General features: G+C 37.9%; 1 protein-coding gene across 1 annotated transcript in view; it reads right to left on the bottom strand.

Annotated features, from left to right (window-relative positions):
• ADAMTS6 (ADAM metallopeptidase with thrombospondin type 1 motif 6) overlaps positions 1 to 26,383 on the bottom strand; it is a 312,693-nt gene that overhangs the window by 74,973 nt on the left and 211,337 nt on the right. The window contains exons 16-20 of the mRNA XM_056112563.1: positions 18,335 to 18,468; positions 16,194 to 16,317; positions 15,611 to 15,691; positions 2,823 to 2,986; positions 2,275 to 2,413 (exon numbers count right to left, since the gene is read on the bottom strand). Of these exons, the coding sequence (XP_055968538.1) occupies positions 2,275 to 2,413; positions 2,823 to 2,986; positions 15,611 to 15,691; positions 16,194 to 16,317; positions 18,335 to 18,468 (642 nt within the window). The remainder of the gene's footprint in view (positions 1 to 2,274; positions 2,414 to 2,822; positions 2,987 to 15,610; positions 15,692 to 16,193; positions 16,318 to 18,334; positions 18,469 to 26,383) is intronic.

The following is a 26,383-nucleotide window of genomic DNA, read 5'->3' as shown; positions in this document are numbered from 1 at the left end:
AAGGCAATGGCCTTGTGAATGTTGTCATAATCACTTACAACTGAGCAGAATTCTGGTTCCCAGAACTACCTCAAAAATCTAGGATCAGTAGCTCCAGAAGAGAAGAAAGAAGTATAAATAACAAAAAGAATTCTTTCAGGACTTGTTCTCCCTCATTGTTTTTCTTATGTTTTAACCCTTATCTCAAGAAATCACTTTGTTATTATAATTTCCCAATACAAGCATTATAGAAAAGAATAACATTCATTTTGATTTTTCATACTTCTTTAATGTATTAAATCACAAGGGATTTTTATTATGTTTTAACTTCAGTTCTAAAAAATGATATATTCAGTTCTAGTAGCCTCCCACCCCACTTTTTTAGTTGAACTATCTATCTTTTTTGAACAAAAGAATCACAGACTTAGAAGGAACATTAAAAATTCACTTAATCCCTCTTTGGCCTTAGACAAGACTGTGTCTAAACTATCCCCAAATATAGCAATTTTCAGTACAAAGACAAACAGACACTAAGAAATTCCCATTCAACATTCTGTCACACACTTGAAAATACTAATATACTTTCTCTAAGCCTTCTCTTCTCTAAACTAATCAACTTCAACTTTTAGACTTTTCTCATTAGATTTCCTAAACTTTGAATTACTTTGATTCTTATTTAATAAATTTATTTCACTTTACCTCAGGGCCTGAATTATGTATGTAAAGATATCATGAAGACTTTGGTTTTTGTTATGGGAAAAGTATGGGTAAATGTATATATCAAATAAAGAGAAATGTAATTTAAACAAAGAAATATGTGTACAAATGCCACTAAAACATGTTTATTTGAAAAATTGATTTCAAATATGCTTCTATTTGTTAAAACAAATATCTATTTTCTCATATTTTAAAGACTACATTATAAATTATCAGCCATTTCACATGTAAAATGGATGGGAATTAGAGATCTTTCAAAATATGTGTAAATTATGCATAAATATATTTCATGATACTTTACATAGGAGACATTATTGTTATTATTATTCAATTGATCTTTATTTTTAAATTTTGTAGTGTATTTAACTGGAATACTGGGAGATGGAGTTTTAGTTAACCATTGATTTAATTTTCCGAGACTAAACATACTAAAACTAGTATATGATACTTATTTTTATGAAAATAATCATCTCTAATTCAGGCCTTGAGAATCAAGTGTTTTAGAAATTCAAGATACGCTAAACTAGAACATGACAAGTTAAAGCCCATGTTAAATTATATGCCTCTCAGCAATTTAGAAAGGGAGAAAAGATAACGCATTTGCATGGGGCAAATAGGATGATACACTTTATTTTTGTTTCTCTCATTCTACATGTCACTATTTATAATTGAATATTTGCATCTGGAATGGCGAGGTCCAGCCTATGTCTGCATGACAGGCTCATTTCTTGCCTACTGGATCGAGGTGTACGGTGGAGGCGATGCATCTAGTCTCCAGAGAGAAGGAGTATGCTGCTTGCACAGCACTTCTACTCACCAGTCCATGCAGCAGCAAGGGTGTTGGCTTTGAAGGAAGCCAACTGTCCTGCTCTCCCAGCCAGAGGTAAAGAATTGCATTGGTGGCCACTAGAGGGAGGAGGATTAGGAATAGAGTAAATTGTGGGGAAAAGGCACCCATGAAAAACGCACATGGGACAACCAACACATCAGCAACAACCGCCTAGCAGCTACCTCTCTGAGGGACTATAGTAGGATCAGCATATACCATTAACCCAGAGACCCAGACACCTGGAATTATCATAGTATCCCAGTGTACAGCTCCTTAACTTTGATGGCTGGAGAAGGGAGTTTGAACAGAATTGTGGGACACACACAGGCACACACACACAATCACAAACACACAAGCACGCAGACATACTTTCTCAACCCCCTTTACAAGAAGATGCATCTGTGTCGTCTGATTCTTGCTCATTTTATTATTTAGAACTCTTGATGGTCTTTACCAAGAATGCGTTCAAGAAAACCAAATAGCCCACCTTCAAGATAGTCTTGGGAGAAGCACCAGCAGAGACACTCATTGTGCCAAGATGTATTTTACCAACAAATCTGTACAAATTACATGAGGTTAAAAACAAACATAATGTAATATAATTAAAGTTTCTTTTGCTAAATTACAGCTTGAAGCAAACCTGCAAGAAATGTTTCCAATTAGCTTCTTTAGCAAACACAAAGCACAACCCAGAACATATTTTGCTTTCCATTCTGCCCGCTGGGTGGGCTGCCTAGTGGGTGTCTTACCTCCGGCACAAGTCGCAGAACATTCTGACCAAGGCTGATGATTCCATGTGAAACCAACTTCGTTGTCTCCACTGGCAGTCCGAGTGATAGGAACATTGAATTTATACCTAATCCCCAGATTCTGTTCCTGAAGCAGAACCTGCCATTGAAAACAACTGGTGAAGATAATTAAAATGCAATGAGCCTTCATTCAGGTATTTATTGCTTCTTTTGAAGAAGAAAAATGTCATCATGTGAGTCTTACAGAACATTTAAGATAACTTTTGGAACATATGCAATGATTTATTCCTTCCATTTTCATGGGTAGTTTGAAGCCATTTCTCCACTTTGCCTTGTTTGGCTATAAAAATATTATTCAAGCAGGCATTGAAAAGATCAAATAATCAAATGAAAATAGTACACGGCTTAAGCTTTACATGTTTTACGCTCTTGTTAGCTTTAATAACCTTAGCTTTCCCAACCATAAAACTAAGATAATAAAGCCTGCTCCTTCCTACTATACTAGTGGATTACAAAGAGTGGAAATGAAGAAACAAAAATACACTTACCATGACAATGAGATTTTCTGAGGTGGGCCCCAGAGCTTCCAGGGATTCTGGATCATCAGTTGGTCTCTTGTAGTGAAAAGCTGTCCCAGCAACATCAAACTTCCTGGGCCAGTCAATAGTCCAGGCACCATTAATGTAGTAATCATCCCCTTCAGACTTCAAAGCTGAAAAAAATCACATTCCAATGTCATGGATGAATAAATGCACCAGCGTATACAATAGAAGCAATTTCCATTTACAAATAAGACTGTAGACCATTTTCTTAAACGCAAATTTGATGCTAATTCAACATCAAGAAGATATAAAGTATCTGTAATGGTACTGATAAAGCTAAATAGATGGTTTGTCTGAGGGAATAAACACGTGAATCTAGCAAGACAATTATGATGAAAGGAATAATTGGGATTAAGAGTAACAGCGGGGTGGGCTGGAACAATAATTCAGTGTAGGGCATTTACCTAGCATGAAGCCTATTCCCAGCACCCCATAAGTTCCCCCTGAACACTGCCAGGAGTAACTCCTGAGTGCAGGGCCAGGAGTAAGCCCTGAGCATTGTGGGTGTGATTCAAAAAGTAAAAAAAAAGAAAAGAAAAGAATAGGAAGAGAGGGAGGGAGGGAGGGAGGGAAAGGAAAGAAGGAAGGAAGGAAGGAAGGAAGGAAGACAATTGAACTTTCTATTCAAATATTAATTAAAACAGCAATGAAATATGGGTAGAATCTATGGTCCTGACACACAGGCTGACAAGAGAACAATGGAATAAAGTTGAACTAAATGATCAAGAAACAAAACCAAGTCAGGACAAGAAGAGAAAATAAGAGAAGAAAAGAGTAAGACAAACAGCAGAAATTACTCAGAGTTCATATAGAAACATACAATAAGTTATTTTATATCAATAACCATTAAATGTTAATGGCATAAGCTCACCAATCAAAAGGCACAGAGCAGCCAGATGAATTAGTAAATAAAATCCAATCTTTGTGTTATTTACAGGAGACTCACTTGAACTTCAATGACAAACAGGCTCAATATAAAAGATTGGAAAACAATGACAGAGGCAAGTGATAGCAAAAATATTGATGAGACGATCATACTTAAATCACAAAAAATCCATTTCAAACTTTAAAAAAGATAGGATATAAGAGTCAGGGATGATGGACATTCTCCAATGACTAAGAATTCAATCTATCTATCTCTCTATATGTGTGTGTGTGTGTGTGTAAATATCTATCTCTATATATAGAATGAGAAAAGCAACTACTAACAGGCCTAAAGAGAGTCATCAATAGCAAAACAGTAAGTAGTAGAAGATTTTAACATCTTATTTTCACCACTGGGCAGGTCAACAAGACAAAAAGAATCTGCAATGAATTAAGCCTCAAATGAGGAACTGGAATAAGTGGACTTGGTGGTTAAAATGTTGGTCTTGCAAGCATGAGATGGTGAGTTTGATTCTTGCTGCTGCCACATGCACCAAGTATGTTTTTGGCAATTCTGCAATTCCTGGTGCCAAGGCAATTTCTGACAACACTGATTTCAGGTGTTCAAGCACCACAACTAAAGTGCCTGACCCTAGTAAGCAGGTGTACAAGCACTACCACGGCCAAGTATGTTGGCACCAAAATTGATGGACAACATTTGGCAGACACTACAACCAAAGGTACAAGCACCACATTCAAGTGTATATGACCCCCAGTCATCCTAACAAGGATTGTCAATAGAAGAAAGAAGGGAGAAAACAAACTGGGCTTAATGGATAATTACAGGAATCTGTGTAGCAGGTAAGACCTTGCATGCATCCAACCTGGGTTTGATTCATATGATTCATATGGTCTCCTGAGCCCTACTAGGAGTGATCCCTAAGCAAAGAGCCAGGAGTAAGCCCTAAGCACTTCTGGGTATGACTCTCCCCGCAAAACAAAGAAGCAAAAATTTAAGGGAGAAGGGATGATATTTGAAAGACTACAAGGAATCATACAGGTCTCACTAAGTGCCTCTGTAGAATCTAAATCTGTCTCAAGAGATCAATCATCAAATAAAAAGAACTTTCATTTCTTTGCATGTTGAAATGCTAGACTTGCTAGACTTGCTTCACACTGTGAACAATGAGAAAACTCATAAAATATATGAATCATATGTTCTGAGACATTGGCTAGGAGACATTCCTTCAGTCAAGGAAGGAAGGAAGTTGATTCATATCAACTCTCCAGATTTCTTCCTGGAAATAATTTGTCAGCGTAGAAGAGAGCTAAGCAGGACAAAGTGTTCTCACTAGAGTAGAAGTCAGGGATGAAAAAAAAAAAAGAAAAATTGGAAGGTTACGAGAGCTGGAATTTGTAGAACCAGGACTAGCAGAGAAGGAAGGGTTCTGTTGTTGAATAGTACTTTGTGTATTCATTGGACAAAACACCAGGTTATTGACAGGGTGAGGGAATCTACCTGTGAGTTAAAAGAAAACAATTTCCAGCATGAGAATTTAGTTTCAACTACATCCGACAGAGATTTAAGATGCACCATGCCATAAAAGGTGTTACTCAGGACTCATTGAAACAAAAAAATAACTCAAAAGCAAGCTTCTGAAAAATGGGGATTTAAAAAAAAAGATTGGAATGTTATTCTGTCATTTAAAAATAAACTGTCATTCGCCACAAAATAGAAATTAAAGTAATTTTGCTAAATTAAATAGATAAGGAAGTGAAAGAAAGTTTGCCAGATGGTTACATACAGATGTGGAATATAAAAACTAAAGCAAGTAAAGTGGCAGACAGTGATAACTCTTAGTTTTAGTGAAAATTATGGTGATTGGGATGTAGTGAGAGGACAAGGTAGAAGAGTCCTTATGGTGGGGCATGGCACTGGAATTCTGAAAGTGGGCCCAGTTATGTCCTACACACAGAGAGGTAGTAAGCTATTCCCTTGAATTTCTGCAGCATTGTGAAAGAAGAAAAATGAAAAATAGTATAAAGGATGGTAGGAGACAACGGAAGTAAATTGTGAGAATCTTAAACTAAACAGAATAGGGTAATATTATTTAAAATTGTGCTATAATAAACTACCAATGTAACATCTAAACTCTAACAACCACTAATTAAACAGAACAAAATAATCCCGAGTTTGATTCCTCCGCCCCTCTCGGAGAGCCCAGCAAGCTACCGAGAGTATTCGATATGCCAGACACAGTAACAACAAAGTCTCCAATGGAGACGTTACTGGGACCACTCGAACAAATCGATGATCAACGGGAGGGCCTTTACTTTACTTACTTAATATTAATATTAAGGTTGGTCCCATCAATGGCCAAGACGCAGAGACTATAAAACCCAGCTCCCGGAGAACAGCGCAGAGTCTCCTGCCCCCACGCCTGGCTGTCCTCACCGGCGCCCCTTGGAGGGGGGAGGGTTGAGTTTCTCTCCTCCCCCCACCCAGAGCAGAGCCTAGCAGCTGAGGACCTCTGGAGCCAGCCACGGCCATACTGGGACCACTCTCCACACGTTCAGACGGGCCTCAGGCATGAAAGAACTGGCAGAGGAACCCAGGCATGCGGGTCCAGGGGCTGAGGTCTCCAAGCCCACTCGGATTGGGACTAGGCCTTCTCCAACCAGACCCCCGTCTTCCAGTAGGTAGGCGTTACACCCAGCAGCTGCTGCCAGTGCCAGGTTGGTCCCATCAACGGCCAAGAAGCAGAGACTATAAAACCCAGCTCCCGGAGAACAGCGCAGAGTCTCCTGCCCCCACGCCTGGCTGTCCTCACTGGGGCCCCTTGGAGGGGGAAGGGTTGAGTTTCTCCCCCCCCCCCCCCCACAACCCCCGAGCAGAGTCCCAGCAGCTGAGGACCTCCAGAGCCAGCCACAGCCATGCTGGAACCACTCTCCACATGTCCGGAAGGGCCTCATGCATGAAAGGACTGGCAAAGGAACCCAGGCATGTGGGTCCTGGGACTGAGGTCTCCAAGCCTACTCGGATTGGGACTGAGCCTTCTCCAACCAGACCCCCCTTCTTCCAGTAGGTTGGCATCACACCCAGCAGCTGCTGCCAGTGCCAGGTTGGTCCCATCAACGGCCAAGAAGCAGAGACTATAAAACCCAGCTCCCGAAAGCACGCAGCCACATTCATGGCCACACTACATCTTATTAACTTATTTTTCCTTTGGAGAACCTGGCAGGCTACCAAAAGTATCCTGCCCGCACGACAGAGTCTGGCAAACTTTCCGTGTCATACTCAATATGCCAAATACCAGTAACAATGATGGGTCTCATTCTCCTAATCCTGAAAGAGCACTGAAATGGCTCTTTTAAAATCTCAGGGCTAGGAAGAAGGAGATGTTACTGGTGCCTGCTCGAGGAAATCGACGAACAACAGGATGATCGTGATCGTGATTACTTAATAACTGAGGAACAATAACTATACTGTAAAATACTTCATTACTCTAAGACAAAGCATACACAAAATAAACAGGACATAGCACAGATAGAAAAGGAGCAGAGTAGAAGCAAATCCAGTGGCATTCCTACAAAACAAAATACAAATATCCAGACAAAGCATTGGCCAGTATGGTCCCCAACCTTTATTGTCAATGAATATTTATTGGACACAGTCCTCTTTTTCAATGATGTGTCATTTATATCTGCTTTCACATTGACAGAAGTGAATTGCTGTGACACAGACTACATTTCTGGTATTTACTAAGTGTGTGTCCCTCAATAGGAAAGTTCTGTCAAACCCTTTCCACCTGACTCTGTAGATTTTGGTTTAAAAAAAACACAAAGATTGTTAGTCATAGTAAGAAATCAAGATTCAGATGACAGAATTATATAAGAAACATATTTTAATTGATCTTAGTTTTTGTTTGGTTTTGTTTTGTTTTTAGTTTTTTGCATTGGGGGCCACAGCCAGTGGTTTTTCTCAGTGGTGCATGGGGAAACATGAAGTACCAGGGATTTAACCTAAGGCTCCCTCTCCCATGCAAAGCATGGACTCCAGCCCTTTGATCTACCTCCTTAGCCCCTATCAATAAAGCATTTTAAATTCAGAGATAAATACCTGTAAAAAAATGAATAAGTTAAAAACATCTTAGCACATATGACTAATCAGAAGAAATCTGGATGAGTAGACTATCAAACAAAACAGACTTTAAAAATTTGTTTTGTATCACACCTAGAGTATTGGCTCTGAATTCAGGAATTATTTCTGGTGGGGTTCAGTGGACCATATGGAATACTGGGGATCTAACCTGGGTCGGCCGTGTGCGAGGCAAGACACTCCCTACTATACTATTGCTCCAGTCACAGACTTTAAGAATTTGATATAATGATATGTTCAATGTATCTAGGGGATATATTGTAACAGTCTTAAGTGTCTAGACAAGAATTTTCAGGTAAATGAAGCAAAATCTTAGAAAATTATGGAAGTAAACAAATCTACAATTCTAGTTTAGTCATAAAGTATGAATCTTTGAATAGTATCACTTGTACATGAAGGCAGAAAGTCACTAAGAACAGGGAATACTTAAGCAAAATCAATTCAAGCAAATTGACATTTGTGGAATACTAAACCAATTAACACTAATATATACATTCTTTTCAAGCAGATGGAACATTCACTAAAATAGACCACATGTTGAGCCGTGAAACAAGCTTGCATAAGAGAACTAGAATCATACAAAGGATGTTTTCCCCCCATAGACTTAAACTTGAAATCAGTAACAAAAAGAATCTGAGGACCTCCAAATATTTAAAAATTAAATAATGCCTTTTAAGCTATGCTTCACATGGTAGATAAAAGTGTTTTAAATTGATGTTTAACTAAAGTAAAAAGTTGTATACCTGAATGTCAAGTATGAACAACTTTGTAAATCCTGAGGTCTTAACAATTTTTTCTTACTGATATAACATTGCATTACAACATTTAAAAATGTATCAAGATATGTGGGATGAAATTTAAAGAATAAAAGAGTAGTTTTAAAAAATTTATACTGAAAAATGCTTATTTTAGAGTAGCTAAATTTTTTTTTAGAGTAGATAAATTTTATTTTTGCTTTGTTTTTATGCCATGACTGGTGTTGCTCAGGGCGTAGTCCTGGATCACTCCTGGCCAAGCTCAGGGGTCTATACATAATACAAAGTTTGCTGCATACAAGGTAAGTAAGTACTTTACTTGATAGAGTAGACAAAATGTTTTTCAAAAATTTAACTTCCTGTCTTGAAATATTAAAAAAAATTAAACTTAAAAGTGAATCAAAATGAAATAAATGTTAATAGAAAGTAGACAAGTAATAGGAAAATTAATCTAAACCAAAAGCTTATTTGGAAACATCATCCAATATTATGATTTATAAGACATATATATAATCACACCCAAAAGGAGAGAGAGAACACAGGGGATTGCCCTGCCACAGAGACAGGGGGGATGGGGGGATGGGGGTGGGAGGGATATTATCCATGGTGGTGGAAAATGGGCACTGGTGGAGGGATGGGTATCTGATCATTGTATAATTGAAACCAAAGCACAAAAAATTGTAAATCTACAACTTTAAAAAAAATAAAATAAAATAAAGGGGGAAAAAAAAGACATATATATAATCATTAGCTTATGAAATAGGCATAATACACATATTTATATTTCATATACATATTTGCTCTTCATTTATAATTTTGATCTCACAAATCTCACAATTCCTCAAAGGTCTTGTAATACTTTGAATGCTAAGAGTGTTAAGAAGTGTCTTTCATGCCAAACTGATAGTACAGCGGATAAAGTATTTGCCTTGCATGCAATCAACCTGGGTTTGATCCCTGTCATCCCACAAGGTCCCTTGAACAAAGCCAGGAGTAATTCCTGAGTTCAGAGCCAGGAGTAACCCCTGAGCACCACTGGTTGTGACCTTCCGCCCCACCTCCACCCCCCAAAAAGTGTCTTTCAAGTATATTGAAGAGACTAGTTGCAAGGGAATAGAAAATAAAACTTCAAATTTCAGGGGGCCAGAGAAATAGTACAGGGCATAAGTGGCCAATACTGGTTCAATCCCTAACACTTCATGGTTTTCTGAGCACAAGCAGGAGTGATCCTTGAGCACAAAACCAGAAGAAATTCCTGAGCACAACCTGGTATGGACCAGAAACAAAGAAACAAAACAAAACCAGTAACACACACACACACAAAACAACCAAACAAAGGAACCTTCAAATCCCAAACACTAGACCGCTAGGGAGGGAGGCTAGAGGTTGAGTTCAAATTGGACCCTCAATAAAAATCCAAGCGGAGATTTCCACATCAGGAGACCAGAACACTTCCATGTGCCAGCCTCGGCCCCTGAGGACAGAAGCTTCTTTGTTCTGGGACCCTGTCCTGTGTTTCTCTTCTGGTTGTTGATTTCTTATCCTTTGGTGTCCTTTGTAATAAATGGTGAGTAAGTAACAGTGTTTCCTAAATTCTATGTGCCATTCTAGCAGATTAATCAAACCTGCAGAGAGAGTCCTGGGAACATTTGATTTATGGTCTGCCAGTAAGAAACAGATAATAAGCTGGGCTTACAAAGGTCACCTGATCTCTGAGGAGGGGTGGTGGGAACTGCCAATCTGTAGCTAGTGGTTCAGAAACACAGGTAACTCCCTAGGATTTGCCTGGGCTTGTGGCCAGTTTCTGAATAATCTTGTGAGACTGAGCCCTTATTCAAAGGGATATCTCTAAGTAGATAGTGTCAAAACGAAACTGAATTCTCACACACTACACTAACGTCTCAATATTCCTTACTGGTGTGGAGAAGTTAAAAATGAGGTGCAGGATACCAACAGACACATTCAATAAAATTAATGAACTCTTCACTAGACAGATCAAAAAGAAGATACAAATTACTAATGAGAAGATGAAGTATTTTCATCATTGTAGCTCCTACAGATATTAAAAGGATAATAAGGGAAATACAATATGCAACTTTATACCAATAAAGTTTACAATTTATGGCTCTTACAAAAATTGAAACTTTAATTAAAAACCTTCATACAAAGAAAACACTACTCCAGAGGCTTCATAACTAAATTGTATAAAACATTAAGAGACAGTAACATTTTGACTCAAACTCTTTCAGAAATTTGAGGAGAGAAGAATACCTCCCGATTCATATTATGAGGTCGTATTTAATCTGACATCAAAAACCAACAAAGACATTACAGGAAAAGCCTGTAGTCCAAAATGCTTCATCAAAAAAGATGCAAAAAATTTAATAAAATAATCACTTGCATATACTTGTATTATACATTGTGCTAAAATGGTTTTTGTCCCAAAAATGCTAATTTGATTTATCATTTGAAAAATAATCAATACACTTACTAGAGTTATAGAAAAAAAGTGAAAATAATAACATCTGATTGTGTAATAGACTGAAAAAACTTTAACCCAATTCATAAAAAAGAACACTAGAACACTAGAAATAGATGGGAATTTCCTCTATGCAATAAAGGATATCTATATAAATATTCTACTAAGCATCATAGTTAATGGTAAAAATAACTGATTGGTAACAATGAAAGTATTTTTAGGCTTTTATTCAACTTTGGACTGAAGGTACTGACCATTGCTATAAAGTAGGAAGGGAAGAAGGGAGGAAGGGAGGGGCATAATAACAGGAAAGACAGAATTAAAGTTGCTTTTGTTTAAGGATACATAACAACCTATGTAAAAGAATATTGCAAAACAACTGTTAGACTAAGTAAATATAACTAAGTCAATACTAAAGAAATCAACTACTATACAATAATAAATCATCCAAAATAAAAGATTATATTGACAATGCCATTTAAAATAAAATAAAAAAGAGTAAAACATTTAGTGATGGATTTAAGAAAAATATGCATAAGAAGGCCCTCCCGTTGTTCGTCGATTTGCTCGAGTGGGCCCAGTAACTTCTCCATTAGAGACTTTGTTGTTACTGTGTTTGGCATATCGAATACGTCACGGGGAGCTTGGTGAACAAAAGCAAAGACTCAATGAATAGGTAAAATGTTCCACATATTGGAAAATGATATTCTAAAGATATAATTTCTCCCATATATCTAAATTTTATCTTTTGTGAATTTCAAATTATGTATTATTGTGTATGTGTGAAAATTCACAAGTTGATACTAAAAAGTAAATAGAGGAATCATTTGTGTAGCTCAGTGGTTGTATATATAAGGCCCTGGTTTCGATCTCAAGCAGTAATACACACACACACACACACACACACACACACACAATGTAAAGGGGGTTAAGAAACTGAGCTCTTGGAATTCTGGTCAAAATGGCAGTGGCACAGCAACAAGGGTTGAAGGCACAGCAGCTCTCAATGTTCTAAACAGCCAATAGGACCACAAAATTTTTATATAAGTGAAGGTGGGTGCCCTCAGATATTCTGGTTCAGGCAGAACATCATTCAATGAAAACATCTGGTCACCCACTACAGTGCTCTGGCCCAGAAATGGGATGTGTGAGGATGGTGGTGGTATGACCACCAGTTGGTAGAGCTATTGCAGCTCTCAGTGTTGTGGACAGTGGCAGAGTTTTTTGTTTGTTTGTTTAATTTTATTAAATCACTGGGCTGGAGCGATAGCACAGCGGGTAGGGTGTCTGCCTTGCACGCAGCCAACATGGCCGACCCGAGTTCGATTCCTCCTCCCCTCTCCGAGAGCCCGGCAAGCTACCGACAGTATTCGATATGCCAGACACAGTAACAACAAAGTCTCCAATGGAGACGTTACTGGGCCCGCTCGAGCAAATCGATGATCAACGGGAGGGCCTTTACTTTACTTTACTTTACTGTGAGAAAGTTACAAGTATTCATGTTTGGGTTACAATCAAACAATGATCAAACACCCATCCCTCCACCAGTGCACATTCCCCACCACCAATCTCCCCAGTATACCCCCTCTTTCACACCCTCCCCCTGCCTCCACAGCAGACCAAATTCCCCATATTCTCTCCACTTTTGGGCATTATGGTTTGCAATACAGACACTGAGAGGTCATCATGTTTGGTCCATTATCTACTTTTGGCACACATCTCCCATTCCGACTGATTCCTCCAGGCATCATTTTCTTAGTGATCTCTTCTCTATTCCATCTGCCTTCTCCCCTCCACTCATGAGGCAGGCTTTCAGCTATGGGGCAATCCTCCTCGCCCTTGTATCTACTATCCTTGGGTGTCAGCCTCATGTATGTTATTCTATACTCCACAAATGAGTGTAATCCTTCTATGTCTGTCCCTCTCTTTCTGACTCATTTCACTTAGCATGATACTCTCCATGTCAATCCACTTATAAGCAAATTTCATGACTTCATCTCTCCTAACAGCTGCATAGTATTCCATTGTGTAGATGCACCAAAGTTTCTTTAACCAGCCATCTGTTCTAGGGCACTTGAGTTGTTTCCAGATTTTGGCTACTGTGAACAGTGCTGCAATGAACATATAGGTACAGATGTCATTTCTACTGTGCTTTTTTGCATCCTTGGGATAGTGGCAGAGTTTTAATGGGTCTAAATAGAGTTCATTGGGTCCAACTAGGTACCACTGGAGAGTGTGGGTGTTGGGGTCCTGGCATTGAGTTGTCCCTCGGGGTTCCCATCATGGGGCCCTGACAATTTACAATCGGTGGACCAGCCTACACTGCCCACAGCATATTATGGAGAAAATCCTCCCTGAGCGCCAACTGTCTGGAGATTGAAGATGGGGGAGTGGGGGAAAGCATATACCCTGGTCAAGTTCTGCTGAACTGGTTATTGCAGTCCGCCCAGAGTGTCCAAGTCATGTACTATAGCAGTTCTGGGCCCAGTTTTGGCCCCTGCCAGACTGCTGCTGTCACTACTGGAGCCCAGAAGGTGAGAAACCGCTAAGCAGGTCAACCTGGACCTATGGGGTGAGTACATCAGCAGCCTCGATGTTTCTGATATCCCCAAATAGCTGCTGTGCATCTGGCTGTCCAGACTCCAACAACTTGGGACCAACTTTCCAGAGAAATTAAACCACCAAAAGTTAGGTATGTGGGAACCATGCTCACAAACCACCTCCAGCTCAACCATACAGGCTCACTTATCAGCCTTGCTTCAGAAACCCATAAATAAATCTCGAAAGAGATAACAAACCACAGTTAATCTCTGACCTTCGCAAAGCTGTACAGATGGGGTGCATGGGAAGGGGGTGAGTTTGCCAGTGCCCGCCCCAGGGGAGCACCTGGCAGCCACTTGCTGCCACAATCTAAAATCGCTGCCATGCCCCTAGCAAGACTGTCTCAGGACAGACCTCACTGATATATTTATCTGTTAAAAATCAGGTATGTGGGTTTTGTGTTTTGTGACTGAAATCTCCAGGCTCTCTCGGGGTTGGGATGGGCTACCTCCCAACAACTCCCTGTACTTCCAGCAGTCCCAGAAGTCCCATCCACAACCTAAAGTCACCACCTAGTTGCAAGTCATAATGCACAAAAAGGGGGAGAGAGAGAGAGGAGAGAGAGAGAGAGAGAGAGAAATGAAAGAGAACAAGAAGAAAAGTGCCCGCCGTAGAGGCAGATGGGGTGGGGGTAGGGTAGGGGATGGGAAAGAAACTGGGAACAATGGTGGTGGGACATATGCTCTGGTGGAGGAATAGTTATTGGACAGTGTATGATTAAAACCCAATCATAAATAGTTTTGTGATGGTCTCTCTCACAGTGATTTAATAAAATAAAATAAAAATAACACTTTTTTTTAAAAGATGAAAATGAGCTTTTAAATACAGACTTTCAAAAGTTGGGGAATAAAGTTTAAAGGTCAAATTTAAAAAAAAAGAAATTTAAAGAATCTAAAGAAGCAAAACAATAAGTTTTAGCATTCAATGTTTCCTTTTTTTTTTCAATGTAGGAGTATTGCTATTTATTCAGCCACTGATTAGGCTGATCAAATTGGGCATGAACTCCACACAATTTTTTCTATGTTTTGTTTTTGCATTTTTTGGGTCACATCCAGCAATGCACAGGGGTCACTCCTGACTCTGCACTCAGGAATTACTCCTGGTGGTACCCAGGGGACCATATGGGATGCTGGGGATTGAACCCGGGTTGGCCTCATGCAAGGCAAATGCCCTATCCACTGTGCTATCACTCCAGCCCCCAATGTTTCCTATTTTTAAGGTCTACCGTGAAGCTCTATTAGTATATTGTGCTATATCCCTGAAACTAACATTTTCTATGTCAAATTCTACCTCAATTAAAAAATGGAGAATGGTTTTGGATTAAGGAGAGACATGTAGAGTATTGGGAAGAAACTAAAATAGGTCCGTATGCTCATATTCAGTTTATTTCTAGATACAAATTAACCTTAATTATACCTGAATAAAAAGGATCTAAAATCCCCCCAAGGGTAATCTATAAACTGTCCTCCCGTTGTTCATCGATTTGCTCGAGCGGGCCCAGTAACATCTCCATTGTGAGACTTTCTTGTTACTGTGTTTGGCATATTGAATACATCATGGGTAGCTTGCCAGGCTTTGCCGTGTGGGCGAGATACTCTCGGTAGCTTGCGAGGCTCTCTGAGGGGACGGAGGAATTGAACCTGGCTCGGCCAGGCTGGCTGTGTGCAAGGCAAACCCCCTACCTTTGTGCTATCACTCCAACCATCTATAAACTAATAATTTTATTTATTTAGCTCTTACTACAGTGCTACAAAACTTGTAACTCCCTTTATTTTAGCATGAAAAGGTTCTACCTCAAAGTAGAATATCTTTTTCTTCATGACAGTATTACCTTTCTTCATTAGTTTTTAAAATCTAGAAAAATTATGTAACTTACCAATATAGTTCTTTGACACAGCAACCTCTCTGACTTCAATATGAACGGAACCTCTTGGTATCTGCACAACTTCCATGTATCCTGAAACACAGAAAATAGCCAGTAATAAGTAGTCTCGGCCCAAAGGGGAGCATCTATATGTTCAGTATTACAGTTTCCTTATTCTACCACTCTTATTTTGACTTTTTATATTATAAATTATGATATTTAAGCAAATTTCCCTTCTGATTCATGAATACAGTATTTTTCTTTACAATTATCTCAAGATATTGACAAAGCTTTGATATACGTAATACTGGTTCATGTGCTGTTATTTTTCTCAACACATGGCCCTTATATCAATGTTGTGTGGGAGTTCCCTTCTTGATGAAAAGTCTAAATAAAGTTGATTGAAGAGGATACTAGTTTCTTAAAATAGTAGAAGTTTCATTTAATGTTTAAAGGACTGAAAGCAAACTTTTTTTAAGGGGTAGGCATTGTCTAGCTAAATAAAGGAATTTAAAAGTTAAGGGAGGGGAATGAAGTGTTCTGGCTAATCCAAGTACACCAGAGGTGTGAGGGAGAGCTCTCTTTACACACTCACCTCCTCTGGGCAACGAATCATTGAAGAACCCTTCAATGGCATCACATGTGCTTCCATCCCCTCCACAGACTCGACATCTATCTTCCCTAGCATCGGATCCCAAAATATTATCACAACCTACATGCTGAAAACAGAGAAGAATATTCAGTGTGTCAAAAGAGGGGTTCTTGGAGCCATAACTAAGCAAGAATGTATAATTTGTTTATTTGCTTTTTTTTCCAGTAAAGGAAATCAAAACAGGAAATATTTTCCCCCTTTTCACCTTTACCTACCCTTTCTAGTAAGTTGTGTAGCTAACATTTCTCAACACATAAGTTTGGAAGGAAAAGAATTTCGCTTACCCATGGATTTATGCTTTTTGCTTGTTATTTTGTTTCCTTTTGTTCTGTTTGCCACACCAAGCACCTTATCAGTTGGTACTATCTCTTTAGCTCAAGAAGGCATACTTTTATTTCTAATCTAGATTTATTCTTCCTTTAATACACACTATGCTCGAATTGTTAAATATTAGAATGTTAAGCCACAGGCTTCTACTTATAAACTCAATTTTTTTTAGTTTCTTAATTTTTGTTAGTGAAACACCATAAGGTAGACTTACAAAGTTTTGTGCTTGGGTTTCAGTTATACAATGATCAAGTACCCATCCCTCCACCAGTGCCCATTTTCCACCACCATGTGTCCCAGTATCCCTCCCATAAACTCAATTTTTTAAAAAAATGAAGAAATAAAAAAAATGACACAAAATCCTATACAGGGTTGTAGTAATAATAGTCTTGTCTCTATCATTAGAGTTTGTCCTTTTCAAAACAACTGGCTTTATTGGATATACAATTTTCAGTGTCAACATCAAGTTTGTGAAATCCTTCCCTGAGGAAATCTTCAAAAATAAAAGCCCGTTTACCACCAGATGAATAAAATTATCATAAACCAAAGGAGATCCAAATATGTAAAATTAGAATCTTTAATTCTACTTTTTAAATTTTCATTTTATCATATCATATCTATCTATCTATCTATCTATCTATCTATCTATCTATCTATCTCCACACATGGCAGTTCTCCAAGCTTACACCTGGCTTTACACTTAAGGATCACTCCTGCTGTGCTCAGGGAACCATATGGGATGCCGGGGATCAAATCCATATTAGCTACATGTAAGGAAAGCACCCTAACCCCTCTACTGTCATTCTAGCCCCTAGATGTATTAGTCACTGGTGTAAACACTGAATAAAATCTGTACCTGAATCTTTGTAATCTGAAAAAACTTTTAACACTACCACAGAAATAGCTTTTTTCTAAAATAAATAAAGTAACACACACACACACACATACACACACACACACACACACACCACATTTAGAACTCGGAGACAAGTAGCCTGAAAGATGGAAACTTTTGCATAATGTTATAAGTGAGACCAAAAGAGACGGTATATTTATTTCTTCTTTCTCAGTTTCTGGGATTAGTTTTGTGCTTATCTTGTGCTTATCTTTAAAGTAAAACAAAAACAAACCAGGAAAAAAGTTATGAGAAGAGTGGTTTTTGTGGTTTTTTCTATTACGATAAGATTCATTTACAGCTCTAGGAATAAGAGCATGGATTTGCTTCTACAATTCCCAACAGTCTAGCTAATTCTCTGAAGTAAATACTTTAATAAGGTAAAGACTAACTTGATAATGAAAACCACTGTAAATGCTTCCAAGGACACAAAGGAGATGCATAACGGTTTCACACTTTGAGAGAAAATTATGTTAAAAAACATATCAAGTAAACATCCAGTAAGGACACGTGGCAGCCACATGAAACAGAGTCCCAATCCACTCTGTATCTTATCATATTGTAAACAGAAAAGAAGAATAAGGATTAAATCCGAAATATTTGGGACTTTGGATTTTTAAAAATAAAAACTAAATCCAAAATATTTCTAACTATTATGATAGTCTTAACTAGAACAACCGAATAAACCACATTCGCATGATGTTTGCTTATGAGTGGTCATTTTATCTTTTATTGCGTGTACTATCATCCTTCCTGAAAATGGAATTTCTCTAAAGGTAGAGATCACAGCATTAAGCATTACTGAGCACAGTATTGACTAAGGAATACTATCTAAAAGGAGTAAAATTTATATCTGAGTAACCTTGCATTCTCCATTGATACAGATATCCAGTGAATCTGCATTGCACTGAGTCCCATCAATCACTGCAGGGGCACGTTCAGTATAAAAATTGTAACCTTCAGCCAAACAGTTCAATGCACAAGGTTTTACTCCACCTGGACAAACAAAGTAAAGAGAAATAAATGGTTCTCTTAAAAAACAGTGTTTCCATAGTATCCAAAGCAAATTTATAATTCATACAGACGGCATTCCTAACTATATAACTTGGGTGTGTATTTTTTCTTTCTTTTTTCTTTCTTTGCTAAAATATCACATTTATTCTAATTGCATATATAGCTTAAAGGAGGACCCAGTAAAAGATTTTAAGGTTTAAAATTTTCAAGTATTCCAAATAATTTTAGGTCATAGGGTAGCATAGAGGATCACATTTTTAATTTGTAGGTGAAAATAAAGGGTGAGTGATAGCACAGCAGGTAGGCGTTTGTCTTGCATGCAGCCGACCCAGGTTCGATTCCTTGCAACATAAGTCACTTATTATTGAAACTAGTAAAAAAATGACTCTACTACTTCAAGCAGGAATGAGAGAGAGTGAAAGAAAGAGAGAAAGAGAGAGAGAGAGAGAGACTGCATGGGGGTGGGGGATGTAGGGGTGGGAGTGAAATGGTGATAACAAATGCACACTAGTGAAGGGATGGGTATTAGAGCATCCTGTGATTGAAACCCAATCAATAACTGTGTATCTCATGGTGATTCAATTAAAAAATTTTAATAAAGTTAAAGGTGCCGGATACAAAAAATTAAATATATGTTATGATTAATTTTTGTTAATATATTAAATTTTATTTTGGACTGGCCAAAAGAACAAAACAAAATTAGTATAATCTTTTATAGATTGAAGGAGTTCAATTTCAATAATTTTTTTTCACAAAGAAAGTGTCAAGTCTAGGTGTATTTTCTCTTGAAATCTATTCTTGGCTTGTTTATGAACCATAGGGGAAGTGCTCAGGGATTACTCCTGGCACTGCTTGCTTGGAGTGATCATCCCTGGCAGACTCAGGGGAACCATATGAAGTCCCAGGATCAAACCCAGTTTGGGGCTGAGCAAGGCAAGCACTCTACCCTGTACTATCACTCTGGTCCCAAAATTGAAATCTATTTTTTTTAATAATAATACCAATCCTTCAAATCTCATGTAATAAGCATTTCTAGAATTCAGAGCAACTAATACTAATGCTTGTTGAAGATACAGTAAGAAAAAATTACAAATCAAAATTTCTTATGAACATAGATGCAAATATCCTATATAAAATATTGTCAAGTCATCCAGTAACATATAAAAGAGATAAATCATTGGCACATGCAACTTATCCTAGGAACAAAATGTTGCACTGACACTACAAACTCCATAAAATAATTTACCACTTAACATAGTAAAGGAAAGTACATATAATCGATACATGCCAAATTATTCTGAAAAAATAAGCTGGTGCATTAAGTAAAATAAAAGCTTAAATATTTCAATGGAGACTATATTTTCAGAAAATGCAACTATTTATAAGAAATTCCCATATAATTAAAAAATATAATAGGGTAAGTATATTTAGAAAGGTCACAGAATACAAAATTAACAGACAAAATCAATTTATTTTTATATGCTATAGGAAGCTCTGATTTTTTTAAATAACAATAACACAAAAAAGCATAAATTACCAAGAATATATGCAAAACCTTACACCTAAAATTATAAAACACATCCAGAAGGCATTACATAAAATATAGAGAAAATATAGAAAACACAAAGAACACAGCATTCATAAACTTTAGAAATCTGATATTTTCAAATATCAGCTGTCCCTGAATTGATCCACAGTTTCAAAATGGTAACAATCATAGACCCAGAACTTTTTTAGTAGAAAACTTAATTCTAAAATTTAAAAAAAAATAAAATTTATACGAAAATACAAAGCACTTAAAAGCCAAAGAACTCCGGAAAGAAATATTAACATTGGGAACGCACTTTACCTGTGCACAAGATTATATAGTTACAGTGATTAAGAGAGTACAGTATGAGCATGGTATTAACAATCTATTCATCAAAACAAGTAGAATCCACAAATCCACTATAAATACACAATTTTTCATACTCCTAGGTATAGGTATAAAGACCAAATTTGTATCTTAAACAAAAACCAAAACAGCATTTAAAAATGTCTTCTGGAGATAGCAAGGAGAAATAGTACAGTGGAAAGCCTCTTGCCTTGCACGTGTCAGAGCAGGGTTTGATCTCTAGTGCTACATATGGTCCCCTGAGCCCTGCCAGAGTGATCCCTAAGTGCAAAGCCAGGAGTAAGCTCTGAGAACCATGGGTGTGCCCCAAAAAACAAAAGGAAAAAGAAAAGAAAATGTCTTCTTGAATTGAGACAAAGACTGAACATAAAACATAAAAACTACAAAAGAAAAAAATTGAAAAATTAGAATTCAGTAAAATTAAAATATTATACTCATCTAAACACTATTTTAAAGGTAATAGGAGAGGCCAGAGTGATGGTATAGCAGGTAAGGCTTTTACCTTACATATGGCCAACCGGGCATCCTTTATGGTCCCCCAGCACCTCCAGGAGTAATTACTGAGTGCAGAGCCAAGAGTAACCCCTGAGCATTGCTGGGTGTGATCCCCAAAGCAAAACGAAAACAAACCAAAAAACCCTCCAAAAATAAAAATTAAAGTAATAGCAAAACCACAGACAATGAGAAAAATGCTTATAAAATATATTTCATGGAGCTAGAGAGATTAAGGGATTAAGATGCTTGTCTTGCATGTGACCCCTTAAATAATGGCAAGTATAGCCCCAACACTTCATTCCCTAATTTCATACGTAAAAACTGAATAAAAAAAACAGTTAAAAGTAGACAAAGAACTTGAAAATTTGAAATAAGTTATATAAAAGTTAACAATAAGCACATGATCATAATCAATGATCATAAAATGTAAATTAAAACTGCACTGAGATATATAGTCACTAGAAGGAGACTAAAAACACCAAATGTTGGCAAGGAATTGGAACAAATGAACACTCACGCATTGGTAGTACAATTGTTGGTAGTACAATCACTTTTTAAAAATATCTATCATTTCTTTTAAACTAAACTCATTCCTACACTCTTTCTGAGCAATTTTACTCTTATTTACTCAAGAGAAGCAAAAACATATGCTCACAAAAAGACTTTTACACAAATGTTCATAGCAGTTTATTTCATAACATCTGAAAATTCGAAACAACTCAGTTTTCCAGAAGTAGCAAATGGAAAAATGCACTGGTTGTTTCAATGGAATACTACTCAGTAATAAAAAAGAATGGACTACTCAAACATGCAATAACATGGATATTCCTCAAAAACATTAAATTTAAATAAGTTTTGCACAAAACAATAAATATGCCATTATTTTAGTTATATGACATTCTGGAACAGACAATACCAGTTAATGGTAAAAATGTTAAAAAATCAATACATTATTTGCCTTGTGGAAGAAAAAGGCAGAAGCAGCTATTGACTGGGAAGAACTCTGAGGAGAATGTGAATTTGGGATATAATGGCAATGTTCTAAATCTCACTAGGATTTTACAGGTCTACACAACTGTCAAAACTCAAGGGAAGATTTGCACATTTTACTTTATTTAACCTTATCTCAGAAGAAAAAACAACTACTAAATTATGGTTAATAGATTCAGGTACAGCCCGCCCCCAAGGCCTGGGACTTTCTCTGGGCATGCGCAGCTAGCTCGATCTCATAGGACAGCCGGTTTTTTCCCCTGATCTGCGCAGGACCAGCGCAGGGACCCTTTCCAGAGCCGTGGCCGCTAATGCGGCCGTGAAATATTCTCCCACTACATATGCCCTAGAAACCATAAGCTACCTTCTTAGATGGAATCTTCTCTATTTTAGCTCAGCCACTAGAAACTCAGTAGCCAATAACTCATAAGCCTATCTCAACTCACACTGCTTATCTAGCAGAATAGTAACAGTGAATATGAAGGATTAAACCACACTCGTCACAATGGTAAAGCAATGCAAAAGCCCACCAAACTTTCTTATTGAAGAGGCTAGCCCAGAAGACATCAAAAATACTGTAGTGTTAGACAACCTCTCTGACAAGGAATTCAGAAGGGAGCTACTTAGGATGCTTAGGGAACTAAAAGAAACAATGGAAAGCAATGCCAATAAAAGACAAGAGGATTTGAAGGCATAAATGAGGAAAATGCAATCGGAAATGTCAGACCTGAAAAACCTGGTAGGCGAATTGAAAAACTCAGTGGAAGGCCTCAGAAGCAGAGTAACAGCCACTGAGAACAGAATCAGTGAGCTCGAAGATGAAGTTCAGAGACTCTACAGGAAAGAGCAGAAAATGGAAAAGAGACTCACTATTCGGGAACAGATGGCAAGAGAAGATCGTGACGAAGCCAAGAGGGCTAACGTAAGAATTACTGGAGTCCCAGAGGGACAGGAAGAAAACCTTGATGAAGAAGAAACTGTCAAAGACATCATTGCTACAACATTTCCAGAGCTGAAGAAAACTTGTGACCACATTCAGGAGACCCGAAGGGTACCAGCTAGAAGAAATCCGAATAAAAATACCCCAAGACACATTCTGATCAAAATGACCAAAACCTTAGACAAAGGCAAAATTCTGACAAAATTCTGAAAGCAGCAAGATCGAAGAAAGAAATCTCTTACAAAGGAGCATCCTTAAAATTCACAGCTGATTTGTCTGATGAAACCCTCAGGGCCCGAAAACAGTGGTGGGACATAGTGAAAACACTCAATGAAATAAATGCCTCTCCAAAAATACTTTACCCAGCGAGACTCTCATTCATAAGAGAAGGAACAACACACAGTTTCACAGACAAACAACAGCTCAGGAACTTCATAGACTCAAAACCATGGTTACAAGAACAACTAAATGGGCTACTTTAAGGCAAGAAAGGCCCCTCAAATACACCAAATTTCAACAGAACAATGGGACAAAATCCCATAACAATAATCTCTCTCAATGTCAATGAGCTAAACGCACCAATTAAAAGACATAGAGTGGCAGGATGGATTAGAAAATTGAACCCAACATTCTGCTGCCTGCAAGAAACATATCTCAATAGTCAAAGCAAACACAGACTCAGAGTCAAAGACTGGAAAACAATCCTACAAGCAAACAGCTCCCATAAAAAAGCTGGGGTAGCCATCCTAATATCAGACCACATCGATTTCAGAGAGAAGAAGGTCATAAGAGACAGTGAAGGCCATTTCTTATTGATCAAACGATCTGTACAACAGGAAGAACTAACAATAATAAATGTATATGCACCTAATGAGAGACCAGCAAAGTACTTAAAACAACTACTCATAGATTTGGAAAAAGACATCAATAGCAACACAATACTAGTGGGAGACTTCAACACCGCTTTGTCACCTCTTCATAAATCAACCAGACTCAAGCTTAGCAAGGACATACTTCATCTGAGGGAAAAAATGGAAGAAAGGGACTTAGTAGATATATACATCCACAAAAAGCTGAATACACATTCTTCTCAAGCGTACATGGAACATTCTCCAAGATAGACCACCTGCTGAGCCACAAAACATGCCTCCATAAAATTAAGAAGATAGAGATTGTATCAACAAACTTCTCAGACCATAATGCGCTGAAATTAGAAGTAAATCACACACAAAAAAAGAAAACTAAATCAAACACCTGGAAATTAAACAGTGCGCTATTGAACAATGAGTGGCTTAGACAGGAAATCAAAGAGGAAATCAAAAGATTCCTAGAAACGAATGAAAATGAGAACACGAGTTACCAAAACTTATGGGACACAGCAAAAGCTGTGTTAAGAGGAAAGTTTATAGCTCTACAAGCATTCCTCAGGAAGGAGGAGCGAGCACACATAAGTAACCTAACCTCACAGCTTAAGAGCTTGGAGAAGGACCAAAAAAAAGGAGCACAACCCGAACAGGAGAAAGGAAATAATAAAACTCAGAGCAGAGATTAACGAGATGGAAACCCAAAAAAACAATCCGAAAGATCAATGAAACCAAGAGCTGGTTCTTCGAGAAAATTAAGAAGATCGATAAGCCTCTAGCAAAACTCACAAAGAAAGGGAGAGAGAAAACCCTAATAAACCGAAGCTTTATGCCACGGAACATCAAAACCTGGAGGAAATGGATAAATTCCTAGACTCCTACAGACTCCCAAGGCTGAACCAAAAAGACCTGGAATACCTGAACAGACCTATCACCATCAAGTAAATTGAAATGGTAATAAAAAGTCTCCCCAAGCACAAAAGTCCTGGCCCGGATGGATTCACTAGTGAATTCTTCCAAATCTTTAAAGAGGATTTACTCCCAATCCTCTTTAAGCTTTTCCACGAAATTGAAATATCAAAAACACTTCCGAACAGTTTCTACGAAGCAAATATCACACTGATACCAAAAGCAGACAGAGATACCACAAAGAAAGAGAATTACAGGCCGATATCCCTGATGAACACAGATGTAAAGATCCTCAACAAACTATTAGCAAATAGAATCCAACTACTCATCAAAAAGATCATACACCATGACCAAGTAGGAATCATCCCAGGGATGCAAGGATGGTTTAACATTTGGAAATCAATCAACATAATCCATCATATCAACAAAAGAAAAGATAAAATGCATATGATTATATCAATAGATGCAGAGAAAGCATTTGACATGATCCAGCACCCCTTTATGATGAAAACCCTAGCCAAAATGGGTATAGAGGGGACTTTCCTCAACATAGTTAAAGTCATCTACCACAAGCCTACAGCAAGCATCATCCTCAATGGGGAAAAACTGAGAGCCTTTCCTCTAAGATCAGGGATGAGACAAGGATGCCCACCAGTGGAATAGGGTTGAATACACTGATATCTCCCCTCAATCATATGATCATCTAATCTTTGATAAAGTTGCAAGTAATGTGAAATGGAGTAAGGAAAGCCTCTTTAACAAAGTGTGCTTGGCAGAACTGGACGGCTACATGCAAAAAAAAATGGACTCAGAACTCTGCCTAACACCATGTACAAAAGTAAGATCAAAATGGATTAAAGACCTCAACATCAGACCAGAAACCATAAGGTACATTGAAGACAAAGTTGGCAAAACCCTCCATGACATTGAAGCTAATGGTATCTTCAAAGATGCCACGCCACTGGCCGAGCAAGTGAAAACAGAGATAGATAAATGGGACTATCTTAAACTAAGAAGCTTCTGCACCTCCAAAGAAACAGTGACCAAAATACAAAGACAGTCTACAGAATGGGAAAGGATATTCGCCGAATACACATCTGACAAGGGGTTGATATCCAGGATATACAAAATACTGGTTAAACTCCACAAGAAGAAAACATCCAACCCCATCCAAAAATAGGGCAATGAAATGAACAGAAACTTTCTCAAAGAAGAAATCCGAATGGCAAAAAAGCACACGAGAAAATGCTCTACGTCATTAATCATCAGGGAGATCCAGATCAAAACCACAAGGAGATACCATCTCACACCTCAGAGACTGGCCCACATTCAAAACAACAAAAGCAACCAATGCTGGCGTGGATGTGGCGAGAAAGGGACACTCCTTCACTGTTGGTGGGAATGTCGACTGGTTCTGCCCTTCTGGAAAACAGTATGGACGATTCTCAAAAAATTAGAAATTGAGCTCCCATTTGACCCAGCAATACCACTCCCGGGAATATATCCCAGAGAGGGAAAAATGTATAGTCGAAGTGACATCTGCACTTTTTTGTTCATTGCAGCACTCTTTACAATAGCCAGAAACTGGAAGAAACCTGAATGCCCAAGAACAGATGACTGGTTAAAGAAACTTTGGTACATCTACACAATGGAGTACTATGTAGCTGTTAGAAAAGATGAAGTTATGAAATTTACATACAAGTGGTACAATATGGAAAGTATCATGCTAAGCGAAATGAGTCAGAAATAGAGGGATAGACATAGAAAGATTGCATTCATCTGGGGGATATAAAGTAACAAAATATG

Source organism: Sorex fumeus, unplaced genomic scaffold (assembly GCF_029834395.1).
Source record: "Sorex fumeus unplaced genomic scaffold, SorFum_2.1 ptg000018l, whole genome shotgun sequence".
Lineage (NCBI taxonomy): Eukaryota > Metazoa > Chordata > Mammalia > Eulipotyphla > Soricidae > Sorex > Sorex fumeus.
The sequence above is the reverse complement of the archived record's forward strand: the minus strand, read 5'-3'. Positions and strand labels throughout refer to the sequence as shown.